The 15,778-nt window shown below is 32.7% G+C and overlaps 1 protein-coding gene across 3 annotated transcripts in view; it reads right to left on the reverse strand.

Moving 5' to 3' along the window:
* Positions 1-15,778, reverse strand: part of LOC127716432 (putative mediator of RNA polymerase II transcription subunit 26) — a 43,104-nt gene that overhangs the window by 19,602 nt on the left and 7,724 nt on the right. For 2 of the 3 annotated variants that reach the window (XM_052222619.1, XM_052222620.1), the window contains exons 3-8: positions 15,668-15,696; positions 13,131-13,193; positions 9,761-9,856; positions 6,343-6,426; positions 2,588-2,692; positions 810-887 (exon numbers count right to left, since the gene is read on the reverse strand). In XM_052222619.1, coding sequence (XP_052078579.1) covers positions 810-887; positions 2,588-2,692; positions 6,343-6,426; positions 9,761-9,856; positions 13,131-13,193; positions 15,668-15,696 — 455 coding nt within the window. The remainder of the gene's footprint in view (positions 1-809; positions 888-2,587; positions 2,693-6,342; positions 6,427-9,760; positions 9,857-13,130; positions 13,194-15,667; positions 15,697-15,778) is intronic. The other variant, XM_052222621.1, reaches the window with a different exon arrangement.

Below are 15,778 nucleotides of genomic sequence, written 5' to 3' on the forward strand. Positions count from 1 at the left end.
TCTTTTAAACTGAGTTTTACTCTGCGTATTTCTGTGTGTTTGTTTTTTTCTACATTGTCTAGAGGTAAAGAGGAGGGTTGAGATCTCACAAAATATGTTTAACACTGCCGCATTTTTTGCGCCTGTCCCATGTCAGGAGCCTCTGGCCTTTGTTAGTCTTGTATGTTTTTTTCAAATTTTAGTTCATTTATATTTTTTCGGAATTTAGTGTGACGTCCATTTTCACTGAACTAGTGCACTTTTTTGTTTAGGGGGCAGCTGAAGCTGTGTTGAAGATCCAATTGGTGGCCTTTTTCTGCTCTTTGGTCGGGTTGTTGTCTCTTTGACACATTCCCCATTTCCATTCTTTTTTTTTATTTATTTTTAATGTCGTATTTTGTAAACATAAAGGAGATCTTGGACATACATCAGTGATTCAGTAACCTATCAAAATATTTCGGACAGTTATTGACAATAACATTACTAATTGATGTTCAGCAACATAAAATACCAGCCACAATATTCAATATCTGAATAACACTTTATCAATTTCGTGCGTCCGAAGCTCTTTTAGATTTACCTTAATCAGGAACGCTCACACCAAAATGTCTTTCTATTTTATTAATAGAATTTATTAAAAGTTCTGGTCTGTCTATATATTAGCCGTTATTATGGTCCTTATTGACAAAATATGTAACATCACTTTTAATAAGAGTTTTTAAATAACATGATGTAAACCAGACTAGAATGAAGTATTCAATCTGTGTCGTCAACGTTTGTACTTGATATTGTTTTGTTCGTAACTTGAGGAGACAAAATATCATACATACCTGTTGTCTTCTGTATGCATATTGGCATGTCGAGTTAGTGAACCATTTTGGTCCACTGACGCTGTAGATACATCATTCCTGTAACATATTTCAATAGATAGTTATAGTTATTGATTGTTGAAGTGAAAGAAGATAACAAAGGGTCACGTTAAAAGTTAAGATGAAAAGAAAAGCAAACAATACCAAAGGGACATTCAAACTCATAAGTCGAAAATAAACTGACAACGCCATGGCAACAAAAAAGAAAAAGACCACCAACAGTAAACAAAACAAAGCATTTAACAAAAGTAAAGACAACCTTAACTCCACAAAAAAATAAACAGAACACTAAAGGTTGCGCAACACAAACCCAAATTGATCAGTGTAAACGCAGCAGCTCTGCAAAGATCAGCAGCTCATTAATGTTTCATAATTGGTTTTTATGGCCCGCAACAAAGTTGTCGGGGTCATATAGTTTTACCCTTGTCCGTCATTCCGCCATTCCGTCATTCCGTCATTCTGTCATTCCGTCATTCTGTCATTCAGTCATCTTGTCATTCCGTCATTCCGTCATTCCGCAACAAACCATTATACGGACTTTATTACTAAACGCCTTCAGGTATTGGGCTGATTTTTGGTATGTGAGTTAACCATGATGAGTTACAGATCAAGTGTAAGTTTCGTTCTGCTCTGCTAATTTTTGCCGAAATTACGGGCTTTGGACTTTGATTAATTGTTGAAAATCACAGTTATACAGACTTTTTTTCTAAACGCCTTCAGATATTGGGCTGATTTTTGGTATGTGAGTTAACCATGATAAGTTACAGACCAAGTTAAGTTTCGTTCCGCTCCGCTAGTTTTTGTTGAAATTACGGGCTTTGGACTTTGATTAATTGTTGAAAATCATAGTTATACGGACTCTTTTCTAAACACCTTCAGATATTGGGCTGATTTTTGGTATGTGAGTTAACCATGATGAGTTACAGATCAAGTGTAAGTTTCATTCCGCTCCGCTAATTTTTGCGGAAATTACGGGCTTTGGACTTTGATTAATTGTTGAAAATCACAGTTATACGGACTTTTTTTCTAAACGCCATCAGATATTGGGCTGATTTTTGGTATGTGAGTTAACCATGATGAGTTACAGATCAAGATTAAGTTTTGTTTCGCTCCTCTGATTTTTGCGGAAATTAAGGGTTTCAGACTTTTGAAAATTGTTGAAAATAACAGTTATACAGACTTTTATTCTACACGCCTTCAGATTTTGCGCTGATTTTTGATATGTGAGACTACCATGATGAGCTACAAATCAAGTTTATGTTTCGTTCTGCTATGCTGATTTTCATGTCGTTTCAACACATCTTGTTAGATCTGCAGTACATCCACTTCCTGTTTGCTAATAGTTTGAAATTTAATTACTCATTGATCAAGGAAATTTTTCATCAAACTAGTATTGGTCTTGAGAGCTGGATTCTATCCATGCATGTTTGTGTCCACATGTGTTGTTGAAATTGCAGATTTTACAACTTTTTGAGACGGGGCCATTCGTGTCGTTCCGACACATCTAGTTTTTCTATGATTTTATTGCATAATCCTAAGTATTAAAAGGTCGTTTATAAACAATTTCAGACAAACTTAATCATAGCATTTAATACAACAATGTGGCGTGAGTGGGTAAAACCATTGTCATATATTGATCTACAAATGAATCTATCACGATATTTAAAGCCATAATAATATGCGATTTTGTTCCATGTCTGGTTATTATATATATATAAGCAATTAAAAATAAAAGTTACCTTGGAGACTCAATTCCATCGTTGGTTGTTTCTATTCCGTTGTTTTGAGGTTCACGGTCATTTTCCAGAGTACTTGGCACATCACTTGACGATTGATTCTCCGTTCTGGATAAAGAAGACGAACATTACAAATTGCATGCAATACACAAGAGTTTACTATGCTAAGGCATGTACACAGAAGCTCTATGTTTTTATTTTATAGTCACTGCTTAAACTTAACATTTACAACCTTTTGCAGTCATTAAGCATCTTTGGGCTTGAAATTTGTTACTACTATTCGGTACTCATGTGCCTTTGTTGGCTAAAACATTGATAGCTCAGTACAGGATAAAAGGGGACAAATATTTAACATCTTATATCATTAAATTTCCTTAGACAGAATAAACGTAATTTCTACCAAATAAAACAAACATATTTTTACAGAGTTTGTCTTTAGTGCCACGTGGAGACAGTAGAGTGCCTCCCCGTGCTTCAGGTTTATGCTCTTATAATATACAAGATAATGGAATGTGTGTCCGAGCGAGAATATAGTTACGATACTGTTGTCAGGTCATTAAATATGACATATTTTGGTATTAATATTGATTCACTAATAGGGTCTTTGCATTGGAAATAAACACATTTATTCTAAAACTAGTTGTTGGCATGATACGGGTTATGTTCTCCTCATATATTTTATGATTGTATGATACTAAACCCCTAACGGGAGGGATTGTGCTCGATTTTCATATGAGGAAGACATAATCTTTCAATCAGTTTAATTGAGGTCTGGAGCTGGCATGTCAGTAACTGCTAGTAGTCCTTTGTTAATTTATGTATCATTGTCATTTTACTTAGTTTCTTTTGTTATCTATTCTGACATCGGACTGGGACTTCTTTTAAACTAAGTTTTACTGTGCGTATTGCTGTGTGTTTGTTTTTTCTACATTGGTTAGAGATATAGAGGGAGGGTTGAGGTCTCACAAAACATGTTTAACCCATGCGCATTTTTGCGCCTGTCCCAAATCAGGAGCCTCTGGCCTTTGTTAGTCTTGTATGACTTTTAATTTTAGTTCATTTATATGTTTTGGAGTTTAGTATGATGTCCGTTTTCACTGAACTAGTGCACATTGTTGTTTAGGGGCCAGCTGAAGCTCGCCTCCGGGTGTTGAAGACCCATTTGTGGCCTTCGGCTGTTTTCTGCTCTTTGGTCGGGTTTTTGTCTCTTTGACACATTCCCATTTCTATTCTCAATTATATACTTCAAAACAGGAAGTGATGGTTGTATACAATTTTACTGTCCATCTAAGACATCGGGTGTAGGACGACTGAAATATTCAACACTACAGGTATAATAGTTGCATGATTCTAATCTTTATTTATAAGAAAAAAATAGACCGAGAAGGGTTTTTTTTTTGTGTTTGTTTTTTATATTTAGTATACAGTCGTCACATTGTAAAAATAGAATTGATATAAATATCACTTAAAGGGGAATAAGTTGCCAAATTTATGTTCATCAAATGGACTGAGCTCTTAAATTTGATTTATTACATACTAAAAGGTATTCAAGAGTCACGATTTCCCCACGTGAAAAATAAATTAAGTAAATTAAGAAATATAAAAAAATAGATGTGTCGGAACGACACGAATGGCCCCGCTCGCTAAAAAAGGCAGAAGCCATTTTTGGGAGTGGAAAATTGAGAATGAAAGTCCATATAACTGTTATTTTCACGACATTGTCAAAGTTCAAAGCCCGTAATTTCGGCATAAATCAGCAGAGCAGAACCAAACGTAAACTCAATCTGTAAATCATCATATAGTAGACTCACATCCTAAAATCCAGCTCAATATGTGAAGTCGTTTAGAAAAAAAAACGTCCGTATAACTATCATTTTGACGAAATTTTCAAAGTCCAAAGCTTGTAATTTCGACAAAAAACAGCGGAGCGGAATCAAACGTAAACTCGATCTGTAACTCGTCATCGTAGACTCATTTACTCAATATCAGCTCAATATTTGAAGCCGTTTAGAAAAAAAGTCCGTATAAGTGTTCGTTGCGGAATGACGAAATGACGGAATGACGGATAAGGGTGAAACTATAAACAATAAAAAGGATAAGCATTTTTGGTCTGCACCCATATAATTAACCATCGACATGATCTTCGAATATTGCCGATAGGCATACGACGCTAATATCAATATAAATATAAATAGTTATATACAAACAGCTCAATATGTATAGCACGTGTAATAGTATAACTGAAAATTTTTATGGAAACTTCATAACACAGATCGTTTTACCTGTCACTTTTAAAAGAATGTTTTTGACGGGTCGAAACAGTTAATGAAATCGGTCTTGATGTTGAAAATTGATTTTATTTTTTCAGATGATATTCATTTCAAAAACTTAATTTGTTGAGAACATGCGCAATCATGTCGAACTGAGTTCACATCAAAGGTTGCATGCATAGAGATCTAAATGAGGTGGATATATTCTTGTGTGCCATCTCGACAAATCATAACCAAACTGAACGCTCATAACAAATAAATATTCAATATCCCATACTTGTAAATGTTTGAAACAAAAAAAATAGTTAAATTAATTCAACTTATACTGTCAAAACTGTGGCTATATTTAAGGTATATCGGATCTTTGAGCAATAAAAAATATTTACGTGATTTACTACAAAATTTGTTCTGCATACGAACAAATCTGAGTACAGGAAAAAATGTTTAAAAGCATGACAGGACTGTAATTAAAAAAAAGTTAAGTATTTTATGTTTCAGAAATTAAAAACTTTTTTAGACCATAATTGGAGATTATTTTTTTCAAACATGCAGAAGGTGGTATAATAAATAAAAACCATGAATTTTGTTTGATACGGTCCACTCAGTCACAAAGTTTTAAATCCCATATTGTTGTGTAGATGTCTATTGTTCCTCTTCGAACAAATTTTCAATTCTTTTATAATATACCTTTCCATCAATATAGAATAAAGACTTAATTATCATCGTGTGTGTATTTAAATGAACAACACGACGGATGCCACGTGTGAAGCATGGTCTGCTTAACGCGGGCCCTTCCAGAGCACCTGGGATCACCCCGGGTTTTGGAGGGGTTCGTTTTGTTCAGTCTTAAGTTTTTTGTGTTGGTTTTTGTGTATTGTTGTTTGTCTTTTCGTCGTTTTTGTTTGTTTTATGCCATGCCCTTTGTCAGTTTGTTTTCGACTTGTGAGTTTGAATTCCCTTTAGTATCTTTCGCCTCTCTTTTCGAGTGGAAATAATAGTCCAGAATTGTCTTCTATTTGTAACTATTATTATAAAAGAACTTCAATTCTATGACAGAACATCTCAAATATTTTTCAAAACTCAGTTTACATGAACTAGTTTGAATCTAAGTTTCTTTGTGGTTTTAAGTTGATGAGTAGAAGGTTCAGCCTAACTCAGACAAACCTTTAAACGAGTATAACATCCATTTGAATAAATTTATTATATCCGGTCGCTTACTGGCATGCGTGTGTAGGTAATGCAAAGTACATGCAAGCAAAGGAAGGTATAACGCATTGCACAGTACATGAAATCATTCTTTAAAGTATAGCACATGTTATAGTTTAACTTTCTCTTCTTAACCTGTTTACGAATTCTGAACATTGCCAAACTCTGTCGCCTTAATCTAATTTGATAATTACCAATTAACCGATAAATTAAAAACATTACTATATACAAATATACCGGCGCGGAGTACAAGATATCGACATTGGTTAATAAATAATTTACCTTTCAATCTCACAATCTTTAGGAGGCTTTTCCCTCTTACCACTATCTTCTTTATGTGATTGATTTGGAGATAATTCGTGACACCTGTAATCAATATCACGTACAAAAACTGTATTTTTCAAATCTTGTTATAACTTGCAAATAAAGCGTAGCTCATCTACAGTAATCACAAGCCTGTAAACACTGAGGTTGGGAATTCGAACTCTGCGTCTGAAATATGCGTTATATTCCGATGTTAATTGACTGAAATTGCCACTTTTCCTACCGACAGTCGGTGGTATAATCCTGGTACTTTGACTTCCTCTTCCAACCGAAACTAGCCTCCCTAAAAAAGCCAAGTGTGCTAACAAATGAAAACAACTTTATAAATTGTATGTGTCCGAAGCGCTATTCTTGATTTATCTTAATCAGGAACGCTCATAGCCAAATATTTGAGAGATAAAAGGCAAGGATGTATAAGAACCAAAACACGTGAAGAGCAATATGACCAAGACAGACATAAACAAAATAGCCAAATCCATTTAAGGTCAACTTTAGAACCTTAATTTCTAAATAATTTATACATTTATAAACGGACAGTTTACGAAAGGTACGTGATACTATATGTCAGTACCAAAGCTCTGACTACTGAGCTAATTATACCCTGGGGAACTTAGTCAGCGATACAATGGGCACCAACAATAAATCAATCAATCACATGCACGGCCCGAACTGTCTGTTTGGGTCATTAAATCATTACCAGACGTAGTAGTTCATCATCTATAGTAAAGACTAGAATCTTTAATGTAAAAAGGCAGATGTATAACATGTTTAAGACTGATAAAAAATTTATCATGGCAGTGATAGGAAAATGGTATTGAACAATACTATTTCAATAGTTTCAACGCATGGACTTTTTATCATCGATAGTAATGGTACATGATTTTCTTTCAACCACACTGTCAGGAAACATTTCTTAAATAAAGCCAAAAATGCACAATAAATTTCAATAAAATTATAATGATCAAGAATGTTTGTCCATAGTAAACCATGCCCCTGTTGTCACTTTCACAGTTGCATATACAGTGAACCGCGAAATCTGATTATAAAATGAATTGAAAACATAAATAAAAAAATAAACATTTATTCTATAAAAGCACATTAATCGAATGTTAGATCACTTTATGCAGTCATGGCTGAAACTTAGTTCAGTAAATGGTTTAGTAGATTTTGGGTTAACATTTTTTTCTTGCCTAATTTTATTAGGATGTAAGAAAGATTAAAGGTATTACCATACCTGGGTATATGTTGACAAGTCCCTATATTTATTTTCTTATATAAAATGATGACTTTGAATTACTTATTATATTATATTACACATGGTTAATTGCTTTTGAAATCCCGTAGCTGATGTATAATGGTATATTATCAAAACTAGAAAAAGATGTCTTTCAATCCCATGACAAAAGAACAGTTTTCATTCAAATAACTACACCACATCTTCTTATTTATATACTAACATTAAATAGCCGGATTTTTAACTCAGTACACCATAATTATGAATATACGATTGGCGATATGATTTGAATATAAAGTCAGCAATGGTGTTTTTGTCAAGAGCGCATACAATGTAGCCAGGTTTTTATTAGTATAATAGCATGTATGCGTTTGGGTTTACAAGTGTAACATGAAATGCTGAATACTCCAGGGCACCTGATTTCATCCAGATTTTTTAAAGATGGGTCAGTTATTCAAATTTAGATTTCTGTGATGTGATTTGTGGACATTCTTTTCTGCTTTTCCGATTTTTTGTCATCAGCTATCTTTGAATTGCGTTTTTTCGAAGTTGTCATAATCCCACTCCTCTTCTTCCTCTTCATCTCTTTTTTCTCTTATTCATACATGTTTTTCACTTCTCCTGATACCTTTTCTTACTCCTCATACCTTTTCCTCCTGTCCTCCTAATACATGTTAATTCTCTTCCTTCTATACCTTTTTTTATTACTCGTACATTTTCCACCTCTTCCTCTTATTTTTCCTCTTCCTACTTTCATCCTTATAATTTCTCCTCCTCCTCCTCCTCCTCCTCCTCCTCCTCCTCCTCCTCCTCCTCATCATCCTCATCCTCATACCCTTTCCTCCTCCTCTTCTCGTCTTTCTCAAACATGTTCATCATTTTCCTCCATCATTTTAAAACATACTAGTGTAAACAGTGTTGTGATTTGGATAGGTCCGCTATATGTGTCGTGGTATATCACAAAGAATTATACAAAGCGTTTAATGATCGTATTTGCATTGACATTAAGATATATCACACCTGATTATACAAAGAATCATGGAATTCTTCAAATTTTTGTGTAAATAAAATTACATTATTGTTATTGTCGCGCTTGTTTATTTTTCTTTCTACTATGTTTGCTGTTTGCATTACATATGTGTTTTCGTTACATTTAACAATCGATTACATGCAGTTACGTCATCGATACTTAGATGGTTTACCGAAAACCACCACTACACACTAATATCGTCTTAGTAAAACAATAAACACCTGAAATCAAGCATAAACGTTCTATGCAGTCGTCATCATGATGACCCTTGATTTCTATAATTCGCAAAATATGTTTACGATTGTGTGCAATATTATTCAACAAAGAATCGGCATTCCTATGGAAAAAGCTTTTCCTCTCTTCTTGTCGACTTTTCATAGAGAAATAGAGTGAAGGATTGAGCGTTGTCCATTAACTTCAAATTCATTTAATAGATAATGCCTTTACACTGAATCCCAATCACCCCTATTGAATTTGAAATTTTGATGATGTTAATTTTTACATCGTTAACTTTCAACTTATTGGTAGCAGCATTCCAAAGCACCAACTGTATATGGAGCTTATATCTTCCAGTTGATAGAATATTCACAGGCTTAGATTACCTTTGAAGAGCGTTGCTGCTTACCAGAAATCTATTACACTAATGGATCTACATGGTAAAGTTGATGTCATCCCTTCTAAAGCTTTACGATCTCATTATGAAGTTGTCGACTGTTATTCAAAATTTGCGTCACAGATTGTCATGGCTATGATCCACTTATTGTATTACAAAGAACATATTTCTTCGATTTAAATCACTCAATTCAGATTGTCAAAGTATTTTGACTTCTCCTGATCAACACGACGTGTGCCAATAGTGGAGCAGTAACTGTTAATAATTACCATTCCTGTTTACCTGATGTCAACAATGGTTTAAGTTTGGTTGTTGTTGCTCAATCTTTAGTTTTCTATGTTGTGCTTTGCTAACTGTTGTTAATTTTTATTTATCTTCATTTAGACTAGGATGTTGTTTGTTTTTCGTTAACTTTTATATTGTATCGCCTTTTTGGTATCTTCCGCCTTTGTACAGAATCATAGTTGAATGAATTCCTAGCTTTTCAAACAATACTTACGAAATGCCACTTGGACTAGCTATACGATTTTGATTTGTGTAGGATTCGATTTTATTCCCAGTATCCTTATGTGACTGGGTGGAACAGGAATTATTGCTGAATATACAAGATAAAATTATTGTTCTTCGTTCCTAATTTGCATATAATGTAACATCTCATCCGCCCAAACATTTATATATTCAAGCATGCTAAGATTTATAAGTTCTATGCGTTTATGAATAAAAGGATTGATTGAATGATTTGTGTTTGATTAACTTATTAACACATGAAATCTCTTTGTTTTACTGTGCTATAATCAGGTTAATGCACAGCTAAGATGTGCATTGACTAGCTCATATATATACTGCACAGTTCAAATACATTTTTCACTTACAATTATGACAAAATTGATCAACAACTTATTAAAACTTTTATATATGAAGGTGTGGATGGGGGTTTACAGAAAAGAGAATAATGGGCTAAATATATAAAGAAAAGAGAAAAACGGACCAAAGAAATAAGGAATAGAGAACAATGAGGTGCTAAAATATAAAGAATAGAGAATAATGGGCAAAACGTATAAAAAAATAGAGAAAAATGGCCTTAAAATTTAAAGAATTCAGAAATGAAGGACCTCCATCCAGACCCTCATATATGACATAAAATAAAGATTTTTAAAGTGTTGGTGATGGAACAAAGCTCCTTTCTGAAATTTTATCTTTTTCATTATTTTTTGTACTATGTAAATCCTAAAATAATCCCAAATCAAGTATAACTAGACTATTTTTTTTTTTTATTTCTAGAAACATAATGAAAGTATAAGAAAATCTAAATGATTAAGATTTGATTTTTATTATTTTTTTTATAAACGGAATTCTTTATATATATCCTTGTTATGGTGGTATGAGTGTCTTCCACCAATTTTTAATTAGAGCAGTAACTTGCAATGCAGGATGGTAATTTAATAAGAAGAATGTTCATGTAAATGAACAACTTCATATAATGTTAACTTATAATATATAATATTTTACAAAAGTAGTTTTGCTTGATTTTAATTGTTTTTAATCTTACGTATTAAGGAGAGGTTACTCAGAAATGAAATAGTAAATTTTAGAAAGGAATCTAAGGAAAGACGCTATCCAAGTTCAATTTGCCGTTTTAGAATCTAATGCATTATGGGTATAACATTTTCAAAATCGTACATCAAAACGCTGTAATTGACTTACAGTGTTCCAAACAATTGAAATTCAACCAATGACGTGACGTTATTTTTCAATTTGGGGTACGAACAATGAAATTACTCATGGTCCTTTTGATTCTGAAACGGCGAATTGAATATATCATTCGCACCAAATCTCATACAAATTCAAAATTATATTAATATGAAGGATAATTATTTAAATATTTCAGAAAACTAAATTTGCATAACATATATCTGACATTGATCACGTGGTATATATCCATTTCTTTAGAGATATACTAGGGGAAAAAACTATATATTGATAGTAAACTGCACATTGCTAGGTAACATACACATGTTGGTGCCAACGTTGATAATTCAATATAAATAAACAGGAAAAATACGAATAATAAATTAAAATTACAATGATTACAAAAATGTATATCCGCTTAACGAGTCCTTGTGTTGTCTGCCTGAGTAGTGTTCATTCAAGCAGTTAACAAAATTTAGTATTTACGTTTTGCTACATCAAGTTCAAATTCGCTAAAAGAAATCAGGATATTTTGGGGATTGTGTCTCTTTTTCGTTAAATTCTGTAAGAAATGAATACGAATTTGAGTGCATTTCGATTTTGTGATTGCGCTGGTACACTATAAATCGAATATTTAACGTGTGTCGAAGTTAAAATAATAATTCTTATAATATTCTTCCAAACCACACTACTAATGAATTTATCATATTTCTTAAAAAAATTACAGCATACTAAACAATATTCTGTGAAAATATTCTGTTAACAAAAGGATGCGAATCGACATTTAACAGTAAATGATAGAAGTTTGCTGCTTTCGTTGAATCACATTGATGGTATTCTGAGCATTAATTTGAGCCCTTAACCACATCTGTGCATCATCAAATGTCGCATTAACGCAAACAAATTATCTATTTTCAAAACATTTGCTTCATCGTGAAAAGGAACAGGTTAAGTATGTACTTTATTAAGCTGGAAAAATAAAATGATAAATAAGATGCAGATCAATCGACTTCGTTCAGTTGCTGCATACAGTCAAAATTGGTTGTCGAACACAGTAGAAAAACATCGAAAAATAAAAAATATTACGTTTTTTCGTTTTACTTTTTCTTATAAATTTTGGCACATTTTCTTCAAACATTCTTCTTCTACATTCTTGAAATAATAAAACAAACACATAATGTACACTCAATAATCCTTTTAAGTTATAATTTCTTGTTAACCGATTTTGAGATTCAGCAAACGGAGCAAAGACTATAATAAAGGGACATGGCGTGTATACGCAAATAGGCAAGCAACCCAACGACAAAATGACATCACGAGGGCAATATACAGTTTTCAATATTAGACAGGTGTCTACAGAATATGTACGTTAATTTAATTGTAACTACATATAACAAGCAAGTGAGCCTGTAATTCAGTGGTCGTCGTTTGTTGCTGTATATCATATTTGGTTTTCGTTTATTGTTTTGTACATACATCAGGCGATTAGTTTTCTCGTTTGAATTGTTTTTTATATGACGTTTCGGTGCCTTTTTTAGCTTGCTATGTGGTACGGGCTTTGTTCATTATAGAATGCCGTACGGTGACTCATAGTTTCTAACCTTCTTCGTCATTTAATGTTCTCATTACCACATCTTCTTATTTTCATGAACCCTGCATGGCGGGAAATAAATTATAACCTTGCGAACATGGTATATCCAATTAAGCGATGACATGATAATAATAGAATAAAAAGAGATAAACAAATACTCATCTGACAAAAAAGGAAATCAGGCTACAAACTGCAGCAATGAAAAAGTGAGAAGATATAGATAGGGCAATGGATGCAATAGTCGAAGAAATAATACAATGGCCATCCGAAAAACGCCAGTGGTTTATGTTTGAAAAGTATGGTTATATATAAACGGACATAATAATCACCCTGGCTGTTCTAATTCGTTCTATAATATCATACAACATGTATTTTCATACATTACTCCATATTCTTTTTTAGTCACATTTCAGAAATTCGATACATTCATGCTTACGTGATTTTCTTGCTTTTTCTCGTGCATAATTACACGCATTCAAAATAGAATGTATACTATATATTTATAGAGTACATACTGTACTTCCAGTATTCCCTTTTAATCCTTTGTTAAATTTTACATGTAGTATTAAAAAAAGAAAGTATACTATACCTTGAATTAATTCCATTGGATCTTACAGAATCGTTGAGGCGTTTGTATCCCTGGCCCTGGACACTAGGTAATAATCAATAAAAGAACACTTGCACTTTATCAAAAATATACCTTAGATGTTAATACATAAATTCTGAAAAACCAGTATCCTTGGTATTCCTCAAATGCTATATGGCTGTTCAAGTGAATTACTTTCACCAATTATAAGCTTGGTCAGTGACTTCAGAAGACTGTAAGAACTTCTTCAGTGTTTTACATCCCGCCATTGTGTTATTGTGCTATGGTCAATTTTGTATGCTTGTCTTCATTGTTGCTTATGTACTTTGTGTCTATATGCCATTTTGTTTTTCTTTGTTGAAATAGTTATTTGTTTTTATAGTTATTAAGATTATAACACAATGATGACTATTGTACCCCAATTTTTTACATTTTTACCTTTTTTGTCTGTTTGTTTTGCTCACACATTGTTGTCAATATATTGTAAATCTATGCGACTGTCATACAAGTGAAAGGTTTAGCTAGCTATAAAACCAGGTTTTATCAACCAATTTCTAGAAAGGAAATACCTGTACCAATTCAGGAATATGACAGTTGTTTTCCATTCGTTTGATGTGTTTGAGCTTTTGATTTTACCATTTTATAAAGGACTTTCCGTTTTGAATTTCCCTTGAAGTTCTGTATTTTTGTTATTTAACTTTTTATATGAATATTCGTTTGACGTTATTTTAAAGAATGAGAAATATTTAACAAAAATGGCACGAATTAGTCAAATCGATTTCATGCTAAATCTATCGTCAAAGCTGGAATGTTTTGTTTGAAATTATATAGATTTGTTTAGGCAGTGGCTATTTTGCCGGCTCCGGCAAAATAGCCTCTTGGTGCAATTTACCGGCTCTGGCAAAATACCGATTTATTGATTGTCATCTCTCTCTGATTTGATTTCACCAGATCTTCATATGATTCGAACTTAGCGTTTAGTTCAAGTTTTTTTTTCACAACGAAGTGTAGTCTTCCATTTTCGAACGTCAATGTTCAACAGAAATTTTCTGCTACATGTACATGTAATTTTATGAGTGAAGTGAATAAACCACACGATGAAGGCATAGCCTGGGCTTAAAAGTAATGGACAGCTAACCATACATATCATTTGTGCATAAAAAAATTCAATAAAAAAGTTTATTTTATATAGTCTGAAAAAAAATCTGCAATAAGACCGACAAAATAGCAAAACTCTACACAAAGTCTATTTTACCAGAGCCGGCAAACTAGCACTAAGGAGGCTATTTTGACGGAGCCGGTAAAATAGCATCTAAAATATAAATGGCTATTATTCCGCAGCCGGCAATATAGCCACTGTCTTTTGTTGAATAGTTAAAAGATATAAAATAAAGAAAAAATTACAAAAAATAAATATAGAAAGTAATGAAAAAAAACAAGAACAGCAATAAATAAAAGTAATAAAGTAAATAAAATTAATACTTAAAATTTTATTCATACGATAAAAAAAATTAAGATAATTAAAATATATAAAATACAATGAAATAAAAATAAGAAATAAAAACAATAGAATAAATAAATTAAAAAAAGACTAAATAAATAGATAGAGCTGACCAAAAACTTTTGAAGAGACAGAACTGTCAGAAACTGTCCAACTGTTTTGGTAGAACTGTTCAAAAACTGTTTCCGGTTAAAACTGTTCTATGATAGAACTGTCCAAAACTGTACTAAGATACAATTGTCCTAACTAATTCATGGTAGAACTGTCAAGAAACTGTTGAAAATTGTTCTAAGGTAGACCTGCCAGAGTCTGTAAAGGTTAGATCTGTTCAAAGGTATTTTGGGTCAGGGTGGAATCGCTTCTGTTAACAGTTCTCCTGGCAGATTTTAAGAGAGGCTATAGAACTGATCCAAATTGTATTATCCCGAGAGCTCTGCTCAATAGATTATATTGGTTGAGAGTTGATTTGCTGTCTGATAACGAAAAAGCCATATTATCCACATTTATTTTATACTTAAAACAGTTGGATTAAACAATTTTTCTAGAGAATATGGACGTGTAAACTTAACCCGAATCACTCACAAACTGAATAAAAAATTGTGAATTTACAGTGACGTGAGTTTATAAGTCATCGGTTCAGTTTACGCACCAATCACCTCTGAAAAAATGTTGAATATATCCTCATAATTCTCAGCTTAAACAGGTGTCATCTTTTCTATCAACTCCAATATTCTTGTAACCCCATGATTCCATTAATGCATACCACTCATGATTATCACAGTGACATAGGGTTTACCGAGGATACGAAAGTAGTTTCGGAAACATGGTTTATCAAAATGTTAACCGATGGAAAAAAAACTCTGACGACCAATCACATTCAATTATTTGTAAATATGCAAATCATATAAGAATTATTACTAAGAATATAATAAATATCACAGTTCGTACATGTGCTTTGACTTTTATGTCAATACATATTGATATTTAAAGACAATATATAACTACAGAAGAATCAGGAACTGATACAGATGTTACTTACTTATTCGTGTTGTCTTCAGGGGATAGTTTCTAAAATTAAAAAAAAGTAGATATCACATGTGTATCCGTGTAAAATCATTATGTTTTAGAAATGTTCACTAAGAGGGAAAAT

The sequence above is a fragment of the Mytilus californianus genome, unplaced genomic scaffold, assembly GCF_021869535.1.
Source record: "Mytilus californianus isolate M0D057914Y unplaced genomic scaffold, xbMytCali1.0.p SCAF_9, whole genome shotgun sequence".
Classification (NCBI taxonomy): domain Eukaryota; kingdom Metazoa; phylum Mollusca; class Bivalvia; order Mytilida; family Mytilidae; genus Mytilus; species Mytilus californianus.